The sequence below is a fragment of the Seriola lalandi genome, unplaced genomic scaffold (assembly GCF_002814215.2).
Source record: "Seriola lalandi dorsalis isolate HSWRI2012SDOR001 ecotype SW California unplaced genomic scaffold, Sedor1 jcf7180002054476, whole genome shotgun sequence".
Lineage (NCBI taxonomy): Eukaryota > Metazoa > Chordata > Actinopteri > Carangiformes > Carangidae > Seriola > Seriola lalandi.
The window spans coordinates 826211-847698 of record NW_019525029.1 but is presented as its reverse complement, the minus strand read 5'-3'; the positions used below and the strand labels follow the sequence as shown (position 1 = coordinate 847698).

The 21488-nt window shown below is 39.4% G+C and overlaps 4 protein-coding genes across 5 annotated transcripts; 3 read left to right on the top strand and 1 right to left on the bottom strand.

The window, feature by feature from the left end:
• The first annotated feature begins 873 nt into the window (after positions 1-873).
• On the top strand, positions 874-3197 carry LOC147818784 (uncharacterized). Its single transcript, XM_087175575.1, has 2 exons — positions 874-1048; positions 1840-3197. The coding sequence occupies exons 1-2, from the start codon at positions 874-876 to the stop codon at positions 2790-2792; spliced, it is 1128 nt and encodes a 375-aa protein (XP_087031701.1). The 3' UTR covers positions 2793-3197.
• A 135-nt stretch (positions 3198-3332) lies between these two features.
• On the top strand, positions 3333-5900 carry clxn (calaxin). Of its 2 annotated transcripts, XM_023412268.2 has the most exons (6): positions 3333-4107; positions 4276-4434; positions 5078-5182; positions 5279-5430; positions 5607-5711; positions 5800-5900. In XM_023412268.2, exons 1-6 carry the CDS (start codon positions 4032-4034, stop codon positions 5848-5850), a joined length of 648 nt encoding a protein of 215 aa, XP_023268036.1. In that variant the 5' UTR covers positions 3333-4031; the 3' UTR covers positions 5851-5900. The 2 variants fall into 2 exon arrangements, with proteins under 2 accessions (XP_023268036.1, XP_023268035.1); XM_023412267.2 differs by having other exon boundaries at positions 5607-5807.
• Positions 4754-7650, bottom strand: rbm48 (RNA binding motif protein 48). The gene is made up of 5 exons (XM_023412252.2): positions 7513-7650; positions 7064-7254; positions 6826-6971; positions 6148-6695; positions 4754-6036 (listed from the first exon to the last, which is right to left on the bottom strand). Exons 1-5 carry the CDS (start codon positions 7639-7641, stop codon positions 5974-5976), a joined length of 1077 nt encoding a protein of 358 aa, XP_023268020.1. The 5' UTR covers positions 7642-7650; the 3' UTR covers positions 4754-5973.
• Positions 7651-7781: 131 nt separating this feature from the next.
• pex1 (peroxisomal biogenesis factor 1) lies at positions 7782-18856 on the top strand. Its single transcript, XM_023412328.2, has 24 exons — positions 7782-7994; positions 8772-8918; positions 9071-9154; positions 9333-9447; positions 9724-10415; positions 10520-10639; positions 10781-10901; positions 11113-11219; positions 11363-11448; positions 11550-11682; positions 11865-11961; positions 12064-12234; positions 12366-12520; positions 12610-12796; positions 12935-13101; positions 14079-14213; positions 14315-14379; positions 14555-14697; positions 15241-15344; positions 15466-15642; positions 16105-16347; positions 16682-16867; positions 17141-17271; positions 18496-18856. The coding sequence occupies exons 1-24, from the start codon at positions 7887-7889 to the stop codon at positions 18578-18580; spliced, it is 3759 nt and encodes a 1252-aa protein (XP_023268096.1). The 5' UTR covers positions 7782-7886; the 3' UTR covers positions 18581-18856.
• The last annotated feature ends 2632 nt before the right edge of the window (positions 18857-21488 follow it).

Here is a 21488-nt window from a genome sequence, read left to right as displayed (position 1 = left end):
CAAAACACAAATTCTGATAATATAGATTTTTAGGGGATATTACTGTAATTGGATAGGTTAGAAAAAGCCTGCAGTTGCATGCATTCAGCTTTCCCATGTAATGGATTAGCTGACTACCTACTTGTGGTCAGACTTTGTACCTATTCTTTGGACTTTTCAGAGGGGACAGTGAAGGTTAAGGTCAAGAACACAGTGTCATGTAATTTGTCCCCACTTTTTTCATCAAAACAAACTGTTATACAACAGGTATCCATCTTCCCTTTTACACACCAACGGACAGTGGAGGAAGGCCTTTATCATATGTGCCATACCTCCTGTCCAGCAGGTGGCATTCTTAACATTCCTGATTCAAGCTGAAATCTCAGCGGAAGTGGAGCTATTTGGCTTCCAAAATGAAGTATCAAGAAAGGTATGTATGTTTTGTATCTTAACCCTTTGTAATTTGTGTATCTCTTAAAATGTGAGGTCACATCCATTGCGTCTTTTTTGATGACTTGACAAGCTCCAGTTCCATTTCTGGGCTGTTTTTATTTAAGGTAACGCCCATTGAAAATTATCTGAGATACTCTGAATGTATTACCTATATGATCAGCATTGAGCATTGAGTCATTTTGCCAAGATCTGTATGTTTTGTTATGAACACTAATCGCCTCGAACAAAAGAAAAACAAATAAATGGCAATGATGAATTAGGTGCCTTTACAATCCCTCGAAGTCCAATTAGCTGTCGCCTACTTTAACAGTTACGTTTTGTGTACTTGTACTTTTATTTTGAAGGTTTTAGCCGGATTTAGGGACCTTATATTTTTATCCTGCTTGGCACACCGAAACCAATGGACTGTGTGTTTTAAGTGAGAGTTGATTAGTGTCTAAAATGTCTCGGATGCAGCTGCTGAAGCAGTTCATCGGTGAGCGGCTGAGTGCGGCAGCAGAGGAGATCTTCACAGCGGTGCAGAAGACGATCATAGAGTGCGAAGAGGAAGCTGCTCGCTCCAAAGGAGACGACGACCAACATGGACTTAAACAAGAAGTGCTGTTACATAGCGAAGGTTTGTTTGTTTGTGTTGGCGGCGGCTTGGGCTTTTAGAATACAAATTTAGAATAAAAATATTAGGGGGTGATGAATTGGAAGGAAGTGGAACCCGCTCCCTCCCTCTGCTTGAGGCTGGATTCGTCCTTTCTATCATAACACACCTTGAACAGTCTAGACCAAACTGTCAGAGTTAGGCATTGTGGGTAATGTAGGCGCCATGTTTTCAACAAGACAAAAGCAAGTAAAGGATAAAAAAAAAAAACGGTAAAGTTCTGCGGTATAAATGTGTTTCTCAAAACCATATGTGTGACGCAATGCAAGGGCAGATATAGCTGATAAAGAGACCCCACCAACCATAACATATATTAATCAAACTTGATTATTGAGACTTAATTATTAGGCTGTATATCCTTATAATTTGCAGATTATGGTTGCACTCATGCACATACTATTCTTCAGTTTCTTTTAGCAGATCTCAAAAACACCAATTTCTTACCTTAAAAGTTTTATCCAGAGCCACACAGTAATGATGTACTGCTCAAAGATATTGAAGCCCTATGATCATTGGTGCCAGTAAGAAGTGCCCTTCCTGCTCTGGGGCTCCTGACAGCAGCTCATCTGGGTGTGCTTCCAGTGAGTATGACCTGTCCATGCTGCTACCGACGACTGACTAGCCAAATATTTTCTCATCTTAAATGAAGGTAAACTGTTATCTAGGTTAAAAAACAGAACAAAAAAACAACAAAAAAAAAACAGAAACTGGGCAAACTGAGTTCAAGCAAATTTCTCACCTTTTCCTCTTAACAGACCCACCGCAGGTCTTTGTCTGTGCACATGAGCAGAAACACTCCAGGGAGGAGTGGAATCCTGAGAGCTGCCACAACAGCCCTACTGTTGGCTACAAGGACTGTGGCCTGCTGGTCCTGGAGCCTCCAGAAATCAAACAGGAACAGCAAGAGCCATGGATCAGTCCAGGGAGACAACAGCTATCGGATATGGAGGACTCCGAAGCTAGCAGTTTGAAACTGACTCCCACCTGTATGAAGAGTTGCATTTACTCAGACGTGAGTGAGTTGCAAACTCATGATACAGGGAATGAAGACAGAAAGCCTGTACCTAGCTCCTCAGCGGACCACAGAAAGGTTGAGGGAAACTCTCTGTCAAGTGGTGAATGTTGGACTTTTCTGCCAGGTTGTGCTGTAACTCTAAATAACACGGGGCCTGAGTTGAGTTTAGAAACACTGACAGGCTACAGTATCAGTAAAGACATGAAAGTCCACATGCAGAACCACACAGGGGAAATCCAGCTGACTGAAAGTTCTGAACCACATAGCCCAACTCCACCAAATAAAGAGACAAAGAGAAGAAACAAATCCTATTGCTGTCGTTTCTGTGGCAAAGAATTCAGCCACAGTGCACATCTAGCAACACACACTCAAATCCACACAGGGGAGAAACTATTCAGCTGTGAAGTGTGTGGTAAAGAGTTTCGACATGGCAACAGCGTGACTGTGCACATGAGGATTCACACGGAGGAGAAGCCGTACCGTTGCAGGATTTGTGGAAAAGAGTTCCGTCATGTGGGAAACTTGAATGTACATATGAGAATCCATACAGGTGAGAAACCATACAGCTGCAAAGTGTGTGGAAAAAAGTTCAGTCGAAATAATTTAATGACAAAACACATGGCTGTACATACAGGTGACATGAGTTCAAGCACGAGGAGTGTGTTAAGAAGTTCTGTCAGTCTGCCTTTATAAGATTTTAGGACTGCTGTCATAAGATATCCAAGTTTTTTGGGTAAAAAAATGAAGCTGCCATTATAAAATGGTTGCAGATTTAAGAGGAAAACCACATGAAGTGTAAGTAATGATTCATTTTAGATAGACAGATAGATACTTTATTTATCCCCTAGGGGAAATTCATTTTAATACATTTTTGTAAGTTATTGTAAATATATTATGGGTTAGTGTAAAATGATATTTCCATATGTACAACCCTGACATTTAATACATTTCAAGTGGTAAATGTATTTCAGTGTGTAGTGTCTCTTCACGTCATCTGACTGGTGATGCGGAGTTTTAAATAGCTTAAAAGTCATCCTAAGTGCCTGGTTCCTGTAGCTGATTAGACCTTGTTAATAAACTTTTAAACTCCAACTTTAATTTTGATTCTGAATGTAGTTTATATTGTGTAAACTGGCATTGCTGAAGCTGCCATATTTTCTCTCACAAATGAGTAGCTGAGGCAAACACGCATTTTTGACCTGTGCTTCACATTTTAAACAGCTGACTCAAATGAACTGATTTACAGTGAAGAGATGGCTTGAAAGGTTTGAGAGTAACCGTGAAGAGGAAATTAAATGGTAGAATCAAAACCATTAGGTTAAAAAAATAAATAAAATTTTTGATTTGAGATTAAACAAGCCTGTAAGGGAAGAAATTATAGGCATATGCAAAAGGAGTGCCTCACTGGTTGATTTCTAACCATGCACTTGATGCATATTCTGGAAACGATTTTATTGGTCATTTTAAAACTAAATATGTGCATTCTCAGCATTTCCTTAAGCCCTGTGCATATCAAGCTAGCTCTTCAGTGGTCAAAGTCATTCTGGAAAGACAGGCAGGGGAACAACAGTGTTCATGTCTCAGCTTTTCTTTCTACTATCATTCTTAAAATAAAATAGGGGAGAGAAAGCACAAACATAAAGCAAAGCTAACGTATTTTACAAACATGCGTGTATATACATTGTAAAAAAAAAAAAAAAGCTGCATTGCTGCCGGAAAAATCAAGCCAGTGTAAGGACGTCCCTACAAAAAATTCCTCTTAACCAGCAAATCGAAAGCATTTCCCCCTGCTTTATGTGAGCACTGTTATCACGGTCCTTTTCATGCAGTAGCACCAGCTTGAATACTACGCGGTTGCCATGGCAACGGGTTGTCAACATCGCCCCTGTCGGAGGACCTGTACTCATCCTGCCCGGCGTCCTGCCTCAAAAAATGTCAGAAATGTCTGCTATGAACAGAAAGTTAAAACAGACTGTCGCAGAAACAATCTCTAAACAAGTGGAGCACTGTGAGTACTCAGTTAAAACTTCTCTTGTCTAAGTATCCAATGATAAAACTAAGCTAGTTTGTTGTGCCAGTAGGTGCGTTCTAAATCCATTTGTTTTAATGAACTACAATAAAAATGAAAAATGTCATGTAGAGCGTGAAAAGTCAGTCATTGCTCCTATGATCCTAGTCAATAAAACAGAGATTGAGTGCCTTATCCGAGAGTTCACTGTACTCCTGGGGGAGCCTGCTGCTCCGCGGAGAGCAGTCACCGGCCTGGACAGAGCGAAGTTCAGGAGCATCCTGCACAACGTCTTTGGGATGACCGATGACATGATCATGGACGGAGGTATTCTGTCTACTGACAATTATATTTGAGGAAAAATTTGGATTTGAATGTAGTGTGTAAAATGAGAAATATTTCATACTTTGAAGGATAAAAAATAAGATTCATGTGACACTTTATTTTACAGGTCCGTTATTTTCTCTTAATTGTTGAGTTTCTTGGAAAGAACTATATATATGTTTGTCTCTAATGTTCTAAGTAGCCTAATTAGATATTAGATGAATATTGTTATTTTTATTAGTTATTTTGCTTAGTTCTGTTAGGTGTGTTGATGCATCCAGATGCATTTCCATGAAAGAATTTGCTCAAGTTAAACGCCAGCGAACATTTATTACTCATTTATTTATTGTTGGAAACTTTATTCTTCATGTATGCTGATTTGATTGTTAGGAGACACATTTCACATATTCAGCTTATCTGCTATTATCCAAAAAAAAGACTCAAGGTTGTGCTAGAAAAAGTGTACCAACTGACCATGCTCTAGTTTACCTGTAGTTAGTTCCAAATTATGTGGGTCTTTCTAGGAAACGTTTTAGATTGTATGGAAATGAATTGGAATTTACGGATTCATAAATAACTTGCGGCAGTTTGATAATATTGTAACTGGGCATGTTCTTAGAATTGTCACTGATTATCTGTCCTACAGTATTCAGGACATTTGACAACGACAATGATGGCTTTGTGGGTATAAAAGAGTGGATTGAAGGACTGTCTGTTTTCCTTCGAGGGACCTTGGATGAAAAAATAAAATGTAATGTTCAGTGCTTAGCTTTACTCTACCACACATAAAAATCTGAGTTACAAATTATTATGCGAGTAATAACTCTTCCATTTTTGCATGGCTCAGACTGCTTTCATGTGTACGACTTGAATGGTGACAATTACATCTCAAGGGAGGAGATGTTTCACATGCTGAAGAACAGCCTCATCAGACAGCCCACAGAAGAGGACCCAGATGAAGGAATCAAAGACCTGGTGGAGATCACACTAAAGAAGATGGTAAGGTTATAGTTGCAGCTCAAACAGCTGTTGAGTTACTTCTACATACACTCTCTGTGCAACTTCCTCAAACCTGAAAAACTAGCATCATGTGTCACTGTTTCAGAGGGCAATGACATCATTATAAAATAGAAGTTGACCACAAGCCTATTGCCAATATATGTTTCCATTCACAGGACCATGACCATGATGGCAGGCTGTCTTTTGGTGACTTTGAAAAGGCAGTGAGAGAGGAGAACCTATTACTTGAAGCTTTTGGAACCTGCCTCCCTGACACCACGGTAATCCCAAATTACAGGGTTGATGAGAAATGTAATACATTTATACTAGAACATCTTAATCTTACATTCTGTTTTTCTTCCTTCTCAGAGTATTGAGATATTTGAGCAGCGTGTATTTCAGGAACAACTGGAACCATGAAGAAATCATATTCATGTGCATTTTCAGCTGTGCCTTCTTTCATTCAAAAGTTCATAACTGTTTGCATTGTGATGCAAATGTGTAAATAAAAACAAGTTGCCATGAGAAACTGAGCTGGTGTGATCAAATCCGACGACGTGGTTTCATCTTTTTCTCCACTGGTTTGACGTCAGGAACTGCTTCCACCTGAGAAAAGATGATGACAGTGATTTTACTGGCATAAATTATGACATCTAGACTGCAGTGAAAACTTAATTTTGTTCTGAATTGCTACAACCAAATCAGATCATAGGTTACCTGTTTCATTGCATTCCGGATTAGGCTGACAGTTGTGTTCAATGATTCATCATCCATGTCCAGTTTAGGGGGTTCAGGTAACTTTGGCCCAATCAAAGTCTCATTTTTTCCAGAAACATCAGTCAGTGAGTGCTCTGCTGCCTCTTCCATTTTGCGTTTCCTGTTCTCTAAGTGTGTGGTCCTTGGGACAAATCTGACTGCAGGAGCCTGATTTGGAGTCAGTCTATGTTCTGTGCCTCTTTCTCTCTCTGAAGAGGTTTGACTAAAGCTTAAACTCTGCACTGGCTGCTGTTTTGTGCAGATTGTGGCATTATGCAATGTCCCCATTCTGTCTTCTGTTGGTATAGTCCCATATTGATTTTTATATCCATGGTAATAATGTTCCTGGGGAGGTAATGGCAATAAAGGAAAGCTTGAATAATGGCTGATGTTTGAAGTCTCCCCTGTATTATCATTGTTAGGCATTTGATCATGTCTGGCTATGATCTTCTCTGCTGTGTTTGATGTTGTGGGCTTTTCATTTGCTGCCTCCTGTTCCTTTTCTCTTGCTTCGAGACAATAAAATTAAAGGAAAAAACTTAGTATCAACCGACTGAACAATTGAAAAACTATTTTGTATCTTCAGGACTAGGATTTAAAAACAAACAAAACATAGGAACATCAGAGGTGTATTGGTACCTTTATTCTGGGCAGCCCTCATTACGTATCTCCTCCGGTCCTGCAGTTTTAGCCTGGTGTCTTCCACAGTCTCATATTCTGGGACGTAGCACACATGCAGCACACCACCATAGAAACTCTTTTCATCCATGTGACGCTTGGCTGCTCTGTAACAGACATTTTTGAGAAAAATGTTTTTAGCAGGTATTTTCAACTTTGCCAGTGAAGTGAAATGAAGAGGGTCAGTCAGATCCTGAACCTGGCACTTGTGAGTTTCTGGAACTTGACAAGGTAGACCTCTGTGAAGTCCTCAGCAGGATACTCATCCAGGGGCCTGTACTCCTCCACATCTCCGTACAGGGCACACAGCTGGATCAGCTCTGTCATCACTCCAATGGCCGGGACCCCTTGGACCATCAGGTAACGGGACTCTAAATTGATGGTGTAAACCTGTCGATAATGCACAAGACAAATATGCACAAACACTTCCGCAACACTTACTAAGGTGCAGTGGGAGCAAATCAACAAACTATAGTATGCTAATGATAACGGTTGGCAGGATGATAATGATAAGTCTGTAAATACATAGATTATTTGTATTGTCTTTTTATTTTAAGTGACGTTTACCCTACAGCTTGACTGTCTCATAGCTTGTGTTGTCATTGTGTTTTCCTTGCTGATATTTAGTAGATAGGACCATTTTCTTACCTTAACCGCTTTTGCTTTCCTTCCCTCCCTATACTTTGGTCTAGAAATGCATACTTTTCGCTGTTCATGGTGTTTATAAACCTCTGGGACGCCCCAACAGCCTGAACTATTGCCGACAGGCGCCGCCATGTTTCTCGAAATAAGTTTCCGGTTGGCACACTTCAAAATAAGAGCACATTCTTTCTCGCTTGCATTTGTTTCGTGGCGTCTCCATGTATAATATCTTATTTTGAAAAGTAGTGTAGCTCAACATCAGCTGCTTTGGTCTAGCTGGACACAGCCAGATCACATCGATTGACTGAACTTTTGCACATTTAACGTTAGCTGATCAACCTGTCTGGTAATTACAGAACTAGTCAGGCAATGTGGAAATTATGTTTAATAATCAGGGCATTCAACCTGTAACTATTGTTTTCAACAACACAAAAAACTGCTTTCTTCACCTCCCCTCGAGACTGATATCGCATCTTTCCCTGAACGAGGTAAATTAGCTTAAAGCTAGCTATCCAGATGTCAATATAATCAGTCTGTCATCAGTAGAAATTTGCTGAAATAACCTTCAAGCAAAATGTTAACCTGTTAACAAAAACATTGTATAGGGCGTTTCCAGCGTCTGTTGTTCATTTCCTTTCTTTTACACGGATTTAACGTTGTTGTCAGTTTCCGATACCTTCTACTCACAGTTATCCCCCCTTGTCTGCACATGGGGGGGGTTAAGTGTTGTCAGCAGTAGCAAATTCATGTGCTCTCTGTTCAGGGTTAATAACAATTCAGTTAGTAACGAATAACAAATATCGTTACTGTCTTCTGAAGGTACCAGTTGTATGTTAGTTCGTATCTTCACTGTTGGTTTCCATTTCCGTTTTTGTAGTTGTTCTCTTGCAGTCTCACTTGGTGGTGACAAAACATTACATTAGAAATGGAGCAGGAGACGGGGCGAATGCTAATGCGTTCTTATGAATTACTGCACTGTCTTGTAATCTGTTTTGTTATGGTCATTAGCATCTTTATAAACATATAAAGAACCCTATCTTTCAGATGACAGTTGTGTGATATAATTTGAGGGAATTAAATAGTTCCCATGCTATTTGTACATTATTTTCTCCCTTTCTGTTTGGCTGATTGATCAGAGAAAATATTGGCTCAACCCTCCTCTCCTCCAGTTTGACATCTTTACACAGAAATCAATCTTGCATTAACTCTGTCATTGATTGCTTTAATTGGACTACAGAAAAAAAAGTGCTTTGTCTGTTTTTCAGAACCAAGCTTTGGAGTTGTCCTGGGGCCATGGGTCTCCACTGTTCCTCAGCTGGACTCAAAACAGAACCTCCTCTAGCTTTGACAGCCATAAAGTGGAGCTATGTCGGCAACTTGGAGAAAAGCTGGGACTGAAAGATGGAGAGCAGGTAGGCCTCTACTGTGAGGATTTTTTTCTCTCACATGAATTATTTGTTATCTCTATAAGACACATCCTTTGATGGTTTAAAGTAATTGTTAGTTAGTGTTCATGCTTACAGGGTGTTTGTATTGACTTGACTGGTTGTGTGGTTTCCCTCAGGGCTTCCTGAGACCATGTCACCAGGTGTCATCAGTGCATCAAGTGTTTGTGGAGCCTCTGTCATCTGATGACTGGGAGATCCTGGTGGGTGAACATAGTGACTTTGAGTAATGTGGAACCTAATGTCTACATACAATATACATTACATTTAAATACACTCTCTAATTACTGCGAGAAGACCTGTCAGGGACAGGATTGTGACCCAAAATCAATTTTAAGAAGTATTAATTTATCATTGGTTTCCTCTGATTGACACCTCCAGGAGCTTCACAGCGCTGCACTGGAGCAGCAGCTGTTAGATCAGATCAGAGTGGTGTTCCAAGATGCCATATTTCCTGTGTGGGTGGACAGCCACACAGCCATCTACATCCGAATAGGTCAGCGTTAATACAATAATTATGATCTTTTTTTTATCAGTCGCAGTCAGTCAGTTAATGCACTATGACTTATCCAAAACTGGGAAATTCATGAGATGAAACATAAGCTTTGATAACTTTATGACCAAAAATGTACTTTTTTATCATGTAATAATCCTAAAATATTGCAGGTCTGTGGTTTCAGGGAGTGAAGTTTACTTAAGAAAGCATTTGTCTTGGTCATATCCATAAATAATATTCATGAACACGGTTTGATCTGTCTCTTACTCTGTGCAGCGTCACTTTCGCCATCTGTGCCCTATGGTCGCCTGGAACAGTTCACAGAACTAGTTGTCTCTCCGAAGAGCCGTTCTGGAATTGGTGACCTCAGTGGTTCTCCGGTGAGGCGCAGCGAGAAGCAGCATCTTCAAAGAGAGAAAGTCCCTGATCTCTCCTCCTCCGTGGGACAGTCGTTAGAAAATACTGCTCATGTCCCTCAAAGCCACCAGTGGGGTGGTATAGCTGACCTGAGGAGCCTCCTACGCTACATGATAAAAGGCACTTATGACCCCATTAAAGAGCTACCACCAGTCCCTGGCATCCCTGCCCTCCTCACTGACTCTACCTACAGAGTGAGCGGTGTGCCTCCTGACTCTCTTTGCACCATAAGCCACGTTGCAACTGGGGTTATTCATTTATTTCCTTGGAGGCAGGGACTAAATGCTGGACTAATTGGAGGCCAGTCTCCAGTGACGTATGGCCTACTCTCCAAAGTTCCTTCACCTAAAGAAACAAGAAACAAAGCCAAGCAGGCCATGGACAAACGGAAGAACACAGGAGTTACTAAAGTTGCTGCTTCTGTGGATGGAGGTGAAAAGATGAAAGAAGAGGAGGTCATGGTGGTCAGGGTGGTGTGCCATTGTATTGAGAAGCTAGCAGGCAAACAAAGGAGTCCCAACAAGGGAGAAATCCATAGTGGACGAGTATGGGTAAGTATGCTTTTCAACAGAATAATAGTTGGTCCATTTTGATTTGAGTTCAGTGCTCTGCTGCTATGTAAACTTTCTTACAAAAATTATGATTTTTTCTTCAGATCCCACAGCCCCTGCCTGTCAGGTTGAATATCGTCCCACATTCAACAGTTAGAATAAAGCCAGTGAAATCAACTATCAAAGTGGCCTCCATTATTCGTCTCAAACCTCTGAAACCACTGGTGAGTGCTGGAGAAGCCATCTGAAGCTACAGTGTGGTGTGCATCATCAAGTATCAACACGTTTCATTTGTTCAAAGCTGAATAAAATTGAATTCACCCTTTTCCCTTATGTCTGTGTGATCTCTGACATTTTCTCTTCAGACTGAGGAAGACGATGGGGAGATCCAGACAGCTTTCCTTGGTTGGCTGCACACTCAGAGTCATGAACCTTTAGCCTGTCTGACTCCACGGTCTGGCACCGTCCTCCTACATGGAACTGATGGTGATTCATTTCTACACTTTTTTTTTTTTTTTTTTTACAAGCTTGTCAGTAATATATTTGTAAATCATCTACAGACAAATCTGCAGATGATTATGTGATAAAATTCCCAAAATGTTAGCTATCAAAGAGGTTAAAATCATAATGCACCATTAAAATTACAGTACTTTCAGCTGCAATAAAATGTCTCTGTTCTCTTTTTTCTTATGTAAAGCAAAGTTAGAGTTTGCTTTAACTGTGCTGAAACCAGAACCAGCCAATGATCCTCCGGACCAGCTGTTTCTATTAGCGCACACTATAATCCGGAAGGAAGACATACAGGTATGAACATGCACATATTGTGTTCGGCTCATCAATATGCCAATTTCCACAAAAACAGATTACTTAATGCAGATGACAAAAAAAATATATATTTAAAAGTCTCAGTGGTGTTGTTCACAGTTGTCACTGTGTGTCACCCTCAGGTAGACAGAGAGTCAGTAACCACGCCAGCTGTGAAAGCTGTAGCTGAAACACCCAACCCAGAGCTTCCCTCCCTCACCATTCTTGGGTAAGTCTGTAGCTATTTCTGAGCCTTTGCATAATTTTAAACAAGGATATATTTCTGCTTTAATTTCCCTCTATATCTCTCACTCCTTCATCTCTCTCCAGTGGGATCGATGATCTTAGCAGGACTGGATTTCAGTTCATTTCCAACAGCCTTCTGGCTAGTCCCCTCTCAAGAGAGCTCTGTAAGACTGGACAGGGGCTCCAAGGAGGAGCTCTACTCATCACTGGTGCTAAGGTGTTTCCTTAAATAACAATAATGAAATCTTTAAATATTGCTGCCTACAACACAAATATTTTTTACATTTTTTTAATGTATTTTTATTTTTTACAGAGTAAATTCAAGTCTACAGTGATTTTTAAGAACCGACATTTACATTTTCCTAAAGTATGTGACGTTGTTACTTATTCTCCTCAAAGGGGAGTGGAAAGAGCACTCTGTCCCGAGCCCTCTGCAGGAAAGCTAGAGAAGACTTGGATGCACATGTGGAGGTGGTGGACTGCAGAAAGCTACAAGGTCAACAATTACTCCATACCCACACTTAATGATAGCCTGACTGGTTAGAAAACTTGGCTTTATTTATCAGAAACCATCATGAACTAACAAATTTATTTTTAGGCAAAAGGGCAGAAACTGTGAGACAGATGCTGCAGGATATTTTTGAACAGGCAGAGTGGAGGCAGCCTTCAGTTGTTCTTCTCGATGACTTGGATCATGTGACAGGGGCACCATCCTCACCTGAACATGAGCAGGGTCCTGAGGCGCTGCTGCAACAGCACATTGCACAGAGTAAACCATACATTTTTTTATTTGTATGTGTTTTTTTTTGTTTTTTTTTTGTCACAATATATGATTACAGGCAGTATTGGTAATTATTTCTGGCCTTGATGTTAATTCTTCCAGTCTCTTTGTGACTGCAGGTCTGAAGGATGCGGTGGATGAGGTGGTGGTTCACTCCAGCCTGGTGTGTCTGATCATCACCAGCCAGAGTGAGCACTCTCTCCACCCCTCGCTGACTGAAGTGCAGGGGTCCCACTTCATCCAGGGATTTGTAAACATCCAGCCACCAGACCAGGTTATCCCACAAATAAAAACCCACAGACACATCAGCAAATGTAAAAAAGTACAAAATCAGTACAACAGTTTGTGTGTTATTGTTTGCAGGCCCAGAGAGCAGAGATCCTGCGCTGTCTGATCCTCAGAAAGTCTAGTCTGTCTGAAGAGACTCTACAGATTCTCGATCTGGGGGCTGTTGCCAAGGAAACAGAAGGTTACGCACCTCAAGACTTGGCACTGCTGTTGGAGCGAGCTGTCCACGCTAGCACTGTACAAAGAGGACACAGTGACCAGGGTAACAAAGACTTTGTTTACACAACACTACAATGATGGAATACATAAAAGAGCTCCTCATGATTCAAGTCGCTAATTAAGCTAATGCTAGTTTATTGTGCCACTTTCACACAATTTGTCTGTGCTCTGTATCTCTCAGGGGTGTGTCTGTCGTGGAGAGACTTTGCACAGGCTCTTAAGGGGTTCACGCCTCCCTCATTGTGGGGCGTAGACCTCCACACCCCAAGTGGAACTGGGCTGGAGAGGGTGGGAGGGCTGCGAGAGGTGCGGCAGCAGTTAATGGACACCATACTGCTCCCTGCCAAGGTCAGTATCAGTGCAGCCAATAGCAAGACAACCCGATGTGTTTAGACTCAGATGGAAGCTCCACTGTGCCACACAGGAGGAGTAGACGTCATGAAGTGAGATAGCCAAAGTGAATGTGATGGCAACCTATTTATCATTTATCACCATAAACTCTAATAATTCTTGTAAAGACAAGCAATTAAGAAGCGATAACAGCAGATGGGATGAATATGAACACATTCATGTTAATGAATATAAACTGATTTATTGACCAGATTTATTTAATTAAGAAGTCGCAGCACACAATGAATTTCATCACTCTTATTTAGCTTACCTTCAATTTCAACACCACTGAATTTATCATGTTTATTTCTATCACTCTGTTTCATTTAGATCAGTAATTGTGTAGAGAGATTCCCTATTTATTTATATGATGGATGATATATTAAAGTGGCTTTGTTTTTACCAAATTAACCTGATGTTAAGCTTTGTCTATGGTTTCCACAAATCACTTAACTTATTACCTAGTTCCAACACCGTTTCCTTTTCTTATTGACTTAAATTTCCACCTCTCAAAATAATAATCGCAGTTGAGTTCATACCTGATGCTGCCAGCCCTTGTAGCCTTCATCTTTCTATTGTTTTGTTTTAAACCCAACCCTTAAGCCAGTTCCCAAAAAATGTGGCAGAGCACACCAGCGCTATTATGTACGTATAATAGCGTATGTATTATGTATGTTAAGTCTTGTAAGACCAAAGACTGACATCAGGGTTAAACTGTTATTTTAATTCTGATGTCAGTCTGTTAGTTTAACCCTGATGGAAATTATTTTGGCTTAAAAATATGATTAGGAAACAATAGCCATTATTTTCCACATTAAATCACAGCAGATGTGAGGAGGTTTTTAAATGCAGATCAACAGACTCGATTGTCAAAGTATAAAATTCAACACAACTGATTGTACAATAATTGACTGTGGGTCTTTGGTGTGTTGCAGTATCCCATCCTGTTCTCCACTCTTCCTATCCGCCATCGCTCAGGAATATTGTTGTATGGAGCTCCTGGTACAGGGAAGACCCTGCTGGCCCGGGCTGTGGCCAAAGACAGTGGTATGAACTTCATCAGCATCAAGGTAGGCTCGTCCTTGGCTCATATATTCAAACAGAAGAGTGTGTCTTTCTTTAAGAGAGCAACGTGTATCTTCAGTGACACAGGATATTTCCCTCTCCCCAGGGACCCGAACTTCTGAGTAAGTACATCGGCGCGAGTGAGCAGGGAGTCCGTGATGTCTTCCAGAGGTTAGTGAACATTTACACTCCTCCCAACACCACACTTCCACTCTATTATGACTCATTGCCAGATATAATAAGTAACATCAAATATTTATTGTAATTACAAGCCCTGCTAACAACCATTCACATATTTGGAATAATTTACTTTCTCTCCGTCTAACTACTCTCCACTCTGTTCCAGGGCACAAGCAGCCAAACCATGCATCCTGTTCTTTGATGAGTTTGACTCTTTGGCCCCAAGGAGGGGCCACGACAGCACAGGTGTGACTGACCGTGTGGTCAACCAGCTACTCACCCAGTTGGACGGGGTAGAGGGACTACAGGGTAGGCCACACACTGCTACATACATTATTGCATGTTCTGCATAATGACAATCCATTTTAACAGTTAACAGGTTAAATTGGTGTATTTAACTGGTGAATTCAGTGCTACTGTTATGTTTTTAAAAGAATAGTCCAACATTTTGGAAAAAATACATTTAAGTTGAAAACTGAAGTGTAAAAATGACTTTTTGTAGTTTTACAGTGGTTGTGTGCTTCATTACTTCTTGTCTGCGAGCAATGACTTCCAAGTCCTTCCATAAAACCACAGCTTGTAATTTTTTGTACAGTCTAAAGAAACAACATATTGTGTTAATTGGTGAACTTTAGATGTGCTCTTAGATGGACTTTCCTACCTTTGGAGAGAGCCAGGCTAGCTGCTTCCCCCTGCTTTCAGTCTTTATACTAAGATAAGCTAACCACAGACAGGTAACCACAGACAGGTATGAGAGTGATATCAATCTTCTCATCTAAGACTTATTTCCCAAAATGTCAAACTACTCCTTGAATTCCAAAAAATGAAAATCCTTCATGTTTGTTTTTGTAGGCGTATACGTGCTTGCAGCCACCAGCCGCCCAGATCTGATTGACCCAGCCCTGTTGAGACCTGGACGACTGGACAAGTCCCTCTACTGCCCTCCTCCGGACCTGGTGTGTTGAATTACAATCAGTCATGAACACTGTTAATGACAAGACTTTTAAACTCAGTTCATATGCAGGATTATCCAACTATTATTGATCCAACTGCTGACAAATTGTCTCACATCTTCAGGAGTCTCGTGTGGAGATCCTCAAGGCTCTGAGTACCGGCGTCCCCCTGGCTGCTGATGTGGACCTGGAGCAGCTGGCAGCAGCAACAGAGCAGTTCACCGGGGCAGACCTGAAGGCCCTGCTCTACAACGCACAGCTGGAAGCCGTCCACAACAGCTTGGGCACCAGCACACCGCAAGTAAGTCTATTGTATTTTCATAATGCCACCAATGATGAGCTTTGTTGCGTTGGGTTGCCTTGGGCCACAATAAAACAGGAAGGCAGGGAAATGTTGGCTAGTCCATTTTCAAATTATTTATGGTTCATGTTGAAGCTGCCAAGCAGGTTTTTTGTCCCCCAAGTCTAATTAAACAAGAAGTTTTGTATGTATCTCAGTATGTATGAGTTGCTCTACTTATGAGTCCATTATCAGTTTACAGCATAATTCAAATTATTCCCATCAATGGCCACAAGGATATGACTGAATAACTTAAACAGTGTGCCAGGACTGCCAAGGGCAGAATGAACTTTAATTTAAGCTGTCTTAAACTGCAGAAACACAGTGAAGTTACTTTGCTTGTTCTTTTGTTTTTTTGGGTGCTACAGTGCCTGTGTACTTGTGTATCTAAACTTGGGCCCTTTGTTTCTGTGTGAAAATCAGGAGCTGACCTCTGGCTCAGACAGTGACATGAGCCTGTCCTCCATGATCTTCCCAAACAACAGCAGTGGTTCAGATGATTCAGTGGGGGAGGGAGACCCAGGCATGAGTTTGGACCAGTCCATGGTTCTCTTGGATCCTGATGATCTCCAAGCAGAAGACGAACGACATCGCAGCAACGTCTGGAGGCTCTACTTTGGAAGCTCCTACGAGTCAGAGTTGGGGAATTCACCAATTTCAGGACTGGTGAGCAATGCTGTCAAGATACCTCAAAAAAAAAATTTTTTCCTAATATTTTATTCATTTTCAGGTATAACAGTAGTTCACCCCGTTAACTAGTCAACAACAGACAAAAAGAATCATTCAAGATATGCTTGAATATGCTTTTTTTTTTTGATTAAGATGAGAACATCAAAATCACTCTCATGTCTGTGTAAGGAAGGAGCTGGAGACAGGATATGTTTAGCTTAGCGTAGCATAAAGACTTGAAACCTTGACCCTGACTTGACCTGATTTCTCACATAAATTTTTGGTCTGTCCATTTTCTCTGTTTCTTTGCATTTCCTGACAAAACTCCCAGTGCATCTCTGGACCCAATTCCATGACCCAGGACTGCACCGGGGCATCAGTTCGCGACCCCGGCGGCTCTCTCCCTCCTGCCTACATGTCCTCCCTCCAGAGCGGATATGAAGAGCTGAGCCCTGAGCAGTTGGAGCGCCTACAACAAGACATTAACAACATCAAGTACAACTACAAGAGAGCCAATGTAAGTGACAGCAATGGACAGGAAGATACTAATTCCTGTTGATTTCTGTTGAACTGTTGTTGTTCTATTGGGTTCTATATGGCTACAGTCAATACGACAGCCTTTTGTACTCTGTTACAATCTATATTTCATTTTTTAAATATTTGACCTTTATATTATTTAGTACTAGTTTATACTATTCTATACTACTCTATTCATGGCTAGTGTACAACAAGATGTTGTTAAACTGCTTATTTATGCTGTGTGCATGACTGTTTGTGTGTGTCTGTGAAGGAGGAGGGTGTGCGGGTCCATTCAGCCTCCAGTCAGCAGGGCCTGTTGCTCTGTCAAGCCCATGTGAACTCTGCCCTGGCTGCAACCAGACCGTCTATCAGCAAATCTGACTGGAGCAGATACACAACACTGTGAGTACCAGGACACCAGACAGGACCACAATCTCTGCAACAGTCACAGCAATACAAGTCACACTGATGTTGACAGAAGAAACCATTGTTACAAAAGCAGATTCATTCATTCAGTCATTTAACAGTTGTCCAGTTATTTTGGGGAGAGAAAAAAAAGTGTCTTGAATAAGTTCAGTTGGCCATGAAATTGATCAAACATTTGAAGTCTCACCTACAGGAGGAAATGAAAAACATTTAATAAACTGATGTTTCAAAATTGTTACCAAATAGCAGCAAGAGGAATATTAATCAATAGAATAATTCTTCTCACAATATTCAGCATGTTTTCGACTATGAGTCAACTATATATAGCTGCTGAGTCATCTCATGTGTCAAATGAATGAATAAATGACTTATTAAAAGGGATAGTTTGGGTTATTTTACGTGGGGTTGTGTGAGTTAGTCATGCATAGTCAGTATGTTACCTGCAGTATATTCCGATCAGCGAGATGCCAGTTACAAGAGGCAGCCGGGAATACCGACACAGAAGCAGAGTGATGTGTTGCTGTGCAGGGGGCCAGCAGAAAAAATTTATTTTCGGCATTTTTAAAAGATGGCCACAGAAACAGTCCAATATCCGTTTAAATGTATACTTCATGTAGAATATTTTCAGCATGTTATCCTCCTGTCAAAACAAAGTGAAGTTTAGCTCTTTCTGATTCACTCAGCTGACCTGCATCTCAGACGTAATGCAGTGTGTGTCGTAGGTGCGCTTGTGCATAGGAATATGGTGGTTCAGTGGTTGAGAAAAATACCAAAGGAAAGTGCTATTTTGACGAAAAGATAACACACTGAAAATATTCTACATGAAGCATACATTTAAATGGATATTGGATTGTTTCGATTGTTTAAAAAAAAAAAAAAATGTTTAAAACACATTTTTTTCTGCTGGCCCCATGCACAGTAGCTCTGTCTGTGTGCCATGTTCCCTGCTGCCTCTCTTAACTGGCAGCACACTGATCTAAATCTACTGCAGGTAATACACTGACAATGCATGACTACCTCGCACAACCCCCATGTCAAATAACCCAAACTATCCCTTTAATGCTGGAAAAAACAAGACAGCTGTAGATCCTTCCTTGTGTCAGTCAATCAATCAAATCTAGCTGTTGGTATTTTATGGCAATTGTGATGGAAACAGTGTTTTAATAAATCCTTTTCTTTCTTTCTTTTTTTTTTTTAAAGATATGAAGGCTTTGGCGGTTCAGGAGGCGGAAAATCAGTTCATTCTGTCACATTTAAGCCCGGACAACGTGTGACCTTAGCTTGAACAAACACATTAGTCTGACTCACTTAATTCACTAGTTTGATATTTATGAATAAAAGTGGTGATGCATTGATAATTGATTTAACAATCAGTGGAGTTTAACAGTTTCAGAGCTGTAAAAACTCTATAAATTAATATGATTCATATAAATATTTGAATTTATTGTTTTCTGTTGATATATGAATGAACCATTTAACTGCTTGAAATGTAATTACTGTACATATGTATAATGTTGGACTATAAAATATAAAATTGTTATAATTAAAAATTGATACTTCAGAGTCTCTTTTATTTTATGAGCTGATGGTGAACTGCTTTATTTCCTGTTTACAACCACTGGATGGAGACACAGTAAATTGTTTTTAGCTCTTGACTCCAAGTTTACTAAATAAGTTAAAACTTTTTTAGTTAGTTAAAAAGTTGATTCAGTTGTGGTTTTGAAATAATTTCATACAATGATTTGATTTACTTAAATAGCACAGAATACCCACACGTGTTCTTACTTCCTAGCCCTCTTCTCAGGTCACAGTTCAGTGGATCTGTGTTGGGAATTAGGTCACCAAATGTCAGTAAATAATGAGAATGATATAGGGGTAAGTTGACCTTGCCTAAGAGGTGCGACACTACAGGAGATGTCCAGTGTACAGTCTGCAGTCCTCCACAAAGTACTGAGATGAGTGAAACACCTGTGTGGGTTTACCATAAGTGTGCAGGTACAGGGACTCCAAAATGACTCAAAATACATATTTGCACTATATTTACTGAGATCTAGACCCTCTAGTTTATTGTAGAGTTACACATATAATATTTATTATGCTGCTGTTCTGCATGTTAATTTACTCCCTGGATTAATCCATGATATTTTGCATATACTGTTACTTTAAAGAGAAGGGGTCGGTATTGTCTATTGCCTAGTATAGTGAGGTCAAAAAAACGTCATAGTATAGTATGGCATAAAACGTCAAAAAAACATCAAAGTATAGTAAAGCATAAAAGGTCATAAAAAGGTCATAGTATGGTGAGTCATCAATTCACATTGTATATTAAGGCATAAAATTACCAAAAAACGTCCTAGTATAGTATGGCATAAAAATGTAAAAAAAAACGTCATAATATAGTATGGTATAAAACGTCAAAAAAACATTGTAGAGTTACACATATAATATTTATAATGCTGCTGTTCTGCATGTTAATTTACTCCCTGGATTAATCCATGATATTTTGCATATACTGTTACTTTAAAGAGAAGGGGTCGGTATTGTCTATTGCCTAGTATAGTGAGGTCAAAAAAACGTCAGAGTATAGTATGGCATAAAACGTCAAAAAAACATCAAAGTATAGTAAAGCATAAAAGGTCATAAAAAGGTCATAGTATGGTGAGTCATCAATTCACATAGTATATTAAGGCATAAAATTACCAAAAAACGTCCTAGTATAGTATGGCATAAAAATTTAAAAAAAACCGTCATAATATAGTATGGTATAAAACGTCAAAAAAACATTGTAGAGTTACACATATAATATTTATAATGCTGCTGTTCTGCATGTTAATTTACTCCCTGGATTAATCCATGATATTTTGCATATACTGTTACTTTAAAGAGAAGGGGTCGGTATTGTCTATTGCCTAGTATAGTGAGGTCAAAAAAACGTCATAGTATAGTATGGCATAAAACGTCAAAAAAACATCAAAGTATAGTAAAGCATAAACGGTCATAAAAAGGTCATAGTATGGTGAGTCAACAATTCACATAGTATATTAAGGCATAAAATTGCCAAAAACCTTCATAGTTCATCAATTCACATAGTATATTAAGGCATAAAATTGCCAAAAAAGGTCCAAGTATAGTACGGCATAAAATGTCAAAAAAATTAAGGCATAAACGGTCATAAAAACGTCATAATAAGATGAGGAATAAAACGACAAAGTACAGTAAAGCTTAATAATGTCAAAAAAGTCATAGTATAGTATGTCATAAAAATGTCAAAAAAACATCAAAGTATATTAAGGCATGAAAGGTCATAAAAAGGTCATAGTATGGTAAGGAATAAAATGACATAGTATATTAAGGCCTAAAATTGCCAAAAAAGGTCCAAGTATGGTATGGCATAAAAATGTTAAAAATCGTCATAGTATAGTATGGCATAAACGGTCATAAAAAGGTCATAGTATATTATGGAATAAACGGTCATAAAAAGGTCATATTATGGTGAGTCAACAATTCACATAGTATATTAAGGCATAAAATTGCCAAAAAACTTCATAATATAGTATGGCATAAAAATGTCAAAAAAACGTCATAGTATAGTAAGGTATAAAAGGTCATAAAAAGGTCAAAGTATGTATGGTGAGTCATTAATTCACATAGTATATTAAGGCATAAAATTGCCAAAAAAAGTCCAAATATAGTATGGCATAAAAATGTTAAAAAACGTCATAGTATAGTATGGCATAAAATGTCGAAAATACATCATAGTATATTAAGGCATAAAGGGTCATAAAAAGGTCATAGTATGGTAAGGAATAAAACGACATAGTATATTAAGGCATAAAATTGCCAAAAAAGGTCCAATATAGTATGGCATGAAATGTCAAAAAAACATCATAGTGTATTTAGGCATAAACAGTCATAAAAACGTTATAATGAGATGAGGAATAAAACGACATAGTACAGTAAGGCTTAATAATGTCAAAAAAGTCATAGTATAGTATGGCATAAAAATGTCAAAAAAACATAAAAATATATTAAGGCATGAAAGGTCATAAAAAGGTCATAGTATGGTAAGGAATAAAACGACATAGTATATTAAGGCATAAAATTGCCAGAAAAGGTCCAAGTATAGTATGGCATAAAAATGTTAAAAAAACATCAAAATATATTAAAGCATAAAAGGTCATAAAAAGGTCATA